Raw genomic sequence first — 6000 nt, 5'->3', positions numbered from 1 at the left:
ATCGGGGTGACCGAGAGAGACCGCCGGCGAGCCCCGGGGGTGGCGCGCGACACGGGGGCGCGCTCCATTATTCATCCCGGGGAATATGCAATTTCGAACGGGCCCACCTCCGAGGCGTCCCCCTCGATTTTCGGGACGCCCCGAGGTGGGGCCCGCCGCGGAAGGAACGGAAGCCAGGGGCCCGGGGCGACCCTGGACGAGCGAGTCCCGGGGAGGGAGAGAGAGGGGGGGCCGGGCTCGGCGCCGAAGGTGAGAATCCTCGACTCTCGAGCGCCAGCGCTCTCGTGACGAAACCGATCGTAAGATAGGCCAGCATCCACCGGGCGCAAGTGTACGTCGCGCAGTGCCTTATAGAAAGGCGAGAGAGCATAGCCCGTAGCTATAGGCCTCTCTCCTGGGTCGTCCCTCTCTCTCGCTGCGCGGTACCCTCTTTCTCGCTCGCTCACCCGGAGAGGCACGCACACCTGCTCGCCGGTCGGTCGAGGCGGGAGAGGGGGACGGGTGTCCGCGTGTGTGCGCCCGCGCGCGGGCGCGCACACGTGGGAGGAAGAGCCGTGGGCAAGGGGTGGTGGGAGCGCGCTCGGGTCTCCCAGCCGGAGGGGGGAGGACGGGACGGCCGGCGGGTGGGGGGAGGCCCGCAGGCCGGCCCGCGGCTCCGACTCAGTATCCCCCGAGCAACCGACTCGCGCACCCCGCGGACTCGACCGCCCGCATCGCGACGGCTGCGCGTTCGACTGGCCCCCGAGAGCCGCCCTGCCAGAAGGGACCCCCGAAGGACTTCCGCGAGTGTCCCCCTCCTTCTCTTCCGCGATGTGCAGTGAGCGGCGAGCACGCTAAGTGGAGCCCGTGGGAGAGCCCGGCGATTTTACGCGCACACGAGCGCCGGCCTCGTCTCGACCGGTGTCGACGCTCGCGAGTCGCGACACCCTGAGGACCCTCAGGCCCGGTGACCGCGGTCCCCGAGCGCGCGTCCCGGGAGGATTCCCCCGGAACACCCCCCGCCCCCCAAGGGGCGGCGGCGACCCAGGCGACGTTATGCCCGGCGCGGTCGCGAGGGACGGCCGCGCTTCGAGGACGACCCCCACCTGGCGGCGACCCTCGTCCCCGAGAGGGACTCTACCGAACTCCGGGCACACCCGGGAGCGCGCCCCCCCTGCCCCCCGCGGTCGACTGCCGGTCCAATAGGGCGCGACCCCCTGCGCCGCCGAGCAGGGCCCTCGGCGCGCGCCCAGTGCGCTGTCGATTCTCGGCCGGGACCCGCTCAGGGCCTCTGCAGCCCTCGGCCCCGAGTCCACCCCCGTGAACCAGGATTTACAGTGCAGTGCCAGCGACCACTTCGGGCGCTGCCCCCGCTCGGACCACCGGCGTACCCTGCTGCACCCCACCCGAGGGACCGCCTCGCGAGCGGTGATGCGGTAGTCGAGGGAGCCCCGAGGGAAGCCATGAGGGCGGCCGCCGCGTTCCTCCTTTTCCTCGCACAGCTCATTCAGGTACTGTCTTCGAGACGCCTTCATCTCGGCCACCCGGGCCCGCCCACGCGCTCCCTCTGGATCCGGCCGACGCTCCTCGCCACGTGGGAATGACTCCACGAGGCGCCCTCCGGCGGTTTGACGGCCACCCCTTTCGCATCCGTCGAATATCGGTTGTATAGCATGGTATACGTATACATACCCGCGTATCTATGCCGGTACTCGTCTGAAATTTCCGAAATAGGGAAACTCTTGGAACGGATGAACTTTCGGAAACTTCTGAATCCCCTAAATCATCTAATTCAACCGAGACGTCAAAAACATGCGAGAATTCGGGAACTTCTGAAACTTGTTAATTATCTAAAACGTCTGAATCGTTTGAAACGGCTAGAACGTCTAATAGCGCCGAAACGCCTGAAATGCTGGAAACTTGTAACTCGTCTAATTCGACGGAGACGTCTAAGCCATTCAAGAGGTCTGAATCATCCCAAACGCGTTAATAGTCTAAAACGTCTGAATCGCTTCAAACGGCTGAAATGATCTTAAAGTTCTAAATCGTCAAATTCTTCCAATCGTCTAATTCGACTGAAAGGTCTAAGACATTCAAGAAGTCTGAATCATCTCAAACACGTTAACTGTCTAAAACGTTTACATCGTTTCAAACAGCTTAAACTGCTGAAACGTCTGAAAAATCGTCCAAATCATCTAAATCATTCTAATTCGACCAAAACGTCTGAATGATTTGAGAGGTCCGAATTCATGCGAAGCACTAATTATCTAAAACTGTCTGAATTGTCTGAAAACGCTGAAACGGCTGGAACGTCTATCTCGCCTTGCTCGCAGCCTCCCACGCGTGACGTAACGCAGCCCGTAAGGTGCACGGAGGCGCGGAAGGTGTTCTCAGCGAAGAAAGGCCGCGATCGGCGTACCTCCCCGGCCGATCGTTCCCCGCCGTGGACCGAGCCCTGACGGCGTTCCGTAATGTGCGGCTCGGGTGCATTCTCGGCGACGCACGCAGCGACGCTTTCGCGCGTGGCTCGCTCTCTTCCTGGTGAGAGGTCGCCGCGGACGCGCGAGCGCCGAACGTCTCCCGAGACGCGCACCTACACGCGCCCTCCCTCCGTACACCTGTGCACCGCTCCCGTGTACCACCGGCTCGCAAGTAACGATGCGCTCCGATCGTGACCGCTGCTTTGTCTCGACACTCGATCCTCCGTCCTCCTTTGCGATTCCCCGTAGAGGGGCTGATACGTTTCGGTCGCTCCACGTGGAAAAGGAAAGACATTTGCACATTTAGCAAAGGATAGCATTGCCGATAAAGTTTAGCCTTTACTGCGGGAACAATCGTACCGACGACAAAAATGCTTGCAATTACATCGAATCGTAGATGTATCCGTTGGGGAGCTCTCTATAGAAGTGCTTACTAAACTTGCAAATGAATTTGTTGCAACGGCCTGAAAAATATTGTCATCGTTGAAACGAACGAGCGATGTAGGATCTGTTGTCGCTAGGATAGAATATTGCAACTGGGAATGGGATTTGCGTTGTCCCGGTGAAGTAATCGGTTTGTTCTCTCTTGTCGGCATAACAAAAGTGTTTCTAGACGTATATGTTGATGGTCCACGTTTGTTGCGACGAGTAAAGATCGAAGAGTAGGGATCGTTCGGAAAAAGAATTCATCGAACCGGAGGTACATTTTTTTGAATTGTGTGAAAGAGATGTTTAGTTAGTTCGGGGAGTAATTATTTTACATAAATGAATGGAATGGAATTGACGCAACGTTTCTTCGGAATTCAGACTATTTGGATGAGTATATGGGTCGAATTATTTTTTGGATTAACGAAATGGTTCTTCGATACTCGTAAAAGAAGTTTTTCTTTGGTTCAATGAATTCTTGTCTTCTGAGTGTATATGATTGCGTCACTCTGGAAAAAATAAGATCTCATTGAACCGAAAGACGTTAATCGTGGAGAATCGATCTAAACAAGGCGATCAGCGTTTTGATTCCATATTGTCAGGGAATGTTTGAGAGATCGTCGTGTTTCTTACGGGGGCGGCCATTTTGTCGGGGATAACGCACCTCGTAACTCGGCGCGTCGTTCGAGGGCTGCGCGCGCAGCCTCCAAGCGTGTTGACGTTTGTCTTTCTCGGCGAGATGTAAAATGCTAGATTTTGCCGCCCGGGTGGATAGAACTCATTTTTCATTTACCAAGGGTTCCTTTCGTCTCCTCTTCGAACTGACAGGATCGTCCCGACCGAGAGGTTATTCACTCTGAAAATGATGAACTTTTAATACTCGAAATCACGTGGGAATCAGCTGAAAATCGTTGGAAAGCACCGAAACGTTGTCACAATTTTACGGCTGATCGTCACTTACTACCAAATCGCCGATTATGGTATAAAATCACAGACAATTCACTGCCAGAGAAAGAAATCATGGATTTTACTTTTCGAAATCACGTGGAGATAAGCTGACAAACGTTGAGAAGCACCGAAACATCGTCGCAATTTTAAGGTTGAAAGTCACCCGTTGTTTATTATATAAAATCATGGTAATCGGTTCTGAAAGAAGGAAATCGTTTTCATTGATATCCGAGTGAACAGCCCCTTGGTCTCGACCTCTTGCGGCAAGGATCAGCTTCCGGGAGCTCGTTGGGGAACTTTTTTTTCCTGATCGGCTCCTGGCGGCGCATGGGACTCTCTCTGAACGGTGAACGCGATTCCGCGTGACGAGTCGCCATTAAGTCGCCTTTAATGTCGCGGCGATCGCCGCCCGGAAGGGGCGTCTCGGTGGAGGCTTTCGGGGAGTATCCGCCCCAGGCAGCTCTCGAGATATTCGAAGCAGGTCGGCGATAAAGGCATTTTAATTTCTGCTGGTCCGGGGAACCGTTATAACGTCCCGTGGACGCCTCGAAGATGGACGCTCGTTTCGCCACTTCCTGACTCAGATTTCTAGGGACGCTCCCAGGCGTCACTTCTCCAAGGAGATATCCTGAGGACATCCACCCTCTGGGTACGACGTCGATGAGGTTCATTGCGGGAAAAAAAAAAGAAATTACTTCTGCGTTCTTCTCGGCCGAACTTTCACCGATCAACAGGTGAATGCACCTGCACTTCCCGATTCTCGAGTTCGTACGGATACTTTTTTTTTTTTCATACGAATAAATTAGCATGAAGAATTTTGCGTTGTTGCGAACTGACGTCATTGATCAACGTTTGAAAATCGTGTACGAAACTGTCAATTTCGCATACGAAAGTCGATCGTATGAATTCGACAATCGGGGCTCCTATTCTCGAGGTCATACGGATTTTTTTCTTTCGCATACGAATAAAGTCGCATGAAGAATTTTGCGTAATTGCCAAGTCGCGTCATTGATCAGCATTTGAAAGTCGTATGCGAAACTGTTCATCTCGCATGCGAAGGGTGACCGTTCGAATTCTTACGTATTTTCCTTTTTTCTTTCGCGCACTAATAGATTCGCATGAAAAATTTTGCATTGTTGCGAAGTCGTGTAATTGGTCAGCGTTTGCAAGCTGTATACGAAGCTGTCAATTTCGCGTGCGAAAGTTGATGGTACGAACTGGAGAATCGAGTCCTTGTTAGCGACTTCCCTCGTTGGTCATTCGGCGATCGCGACGGAATGGCCGTTAAACCGCGACCTGGAAGACGTCCCAACCTGGCTAACGGAGTGAAAAGCGCTCGTAAAGAGCCCGACCCTCTCTCCAGAAAACGCGAGGCCCGATTATCAGCGTTTTTGCAGCGGACGGAGCCATCGCGTTCCGTCGATCGATCGCGCGTTTCGCTCGCGAACCCGAGCAAATCGGCCTCGAATCTCGACAGAGAGTGCCCCGCGTGGAAACCGACCTCGATTTTTATGGTGAGAAAATCTCGCCTGCCTGGATATTAATTCACTGGCTGATACCAACAACGAGAAAAAAAATAAAATAAAATTCATGGAGCCAAAGAAATATTTCCTCGAACGGTACCGAAAGAAATATTTTCATAACTCGGAGGATGATTACTTGACTCGAATAAATCGGATGCAATATTAATTCGGAATGAATTCATTATTCTTTGAATTGGCGACATATTTCCTTGGTTCAATCAGTTGTTCTTTGTCTCTCAGGGTAGGTTCCATAATTGAGCTGTCCAGAATTTTTCCTGAATTTTCCGGTTATTAATCCACCATGCTCCCTTAATTATCCCTCGATGTGATTCCCCTCCCCCCCGATGCCAGGACGCGATTTCTTGTCTCGGAATCGCTCCTCTCTTCACGCCAATAAGAACTGTCGCGAATCGACAGGAAGCGTGGGGTACCTCGGCGAGGAACAATGAGAGCGCGTTCGAGTCCCTTTCTAATTACGGCACGAATTGAGCCAGTTTGTGGGTAAACAGGGGTGTAATCGAATTACACGCTTTTTCGGTCTATCTGGGAGCGGTGATTGTATTATCGCGAGCTTTAGTTTTCCTGGTGTCGGTCCGTCGACGGAAGTGGGGTGGGGGCGGCGTAGAAGGTAAATAAAGAGGAGG

General features: G+C 53.7%; 1 protein-coding gene across 1 annotated transcript in view; it reads left to right on the top strand.

Moving 5' to 3' along the window:
- Positions 1–893: 893 nt before the first annotated feature.
- Positions 894–6000, top strand: part of LOC105702323 (protein jagged-1) — a 29172-nt gene continuing 24065 nt past the window's right edge. Inside the window, exon 1 of the mRNA XM_012429812.1 lies at positions 894–1490. Coding sequence (XP_012285235.1) covers positions 1443–1490 — 48 coding nt within the window. The 5' untranslated portion in view covers positions 894–1442. The remainder of the gene's footprint in view (positions 1491–6000) is intronic.

Source organism: Orussus abietinus, unplaced genomic scaffold, assembly GCF_000612105.2.
Source record: "Orussus abietinus isolate OABI.00-Male unplaced genomic scaffold, Oabi_2.0 scaffold72, whole genome shotgun sequence".
Taxonomy (NCBI): Eukaryota; Metazoa; Arthropoda; class Insecta; order Hymenoptera; family Orussidae; genus Orussus; species Orussus abietinus.
Note: the sequence above shows the minus strand (reverse complement) of the source record. Positions and strands in the feature narration are given on the sequence as shown.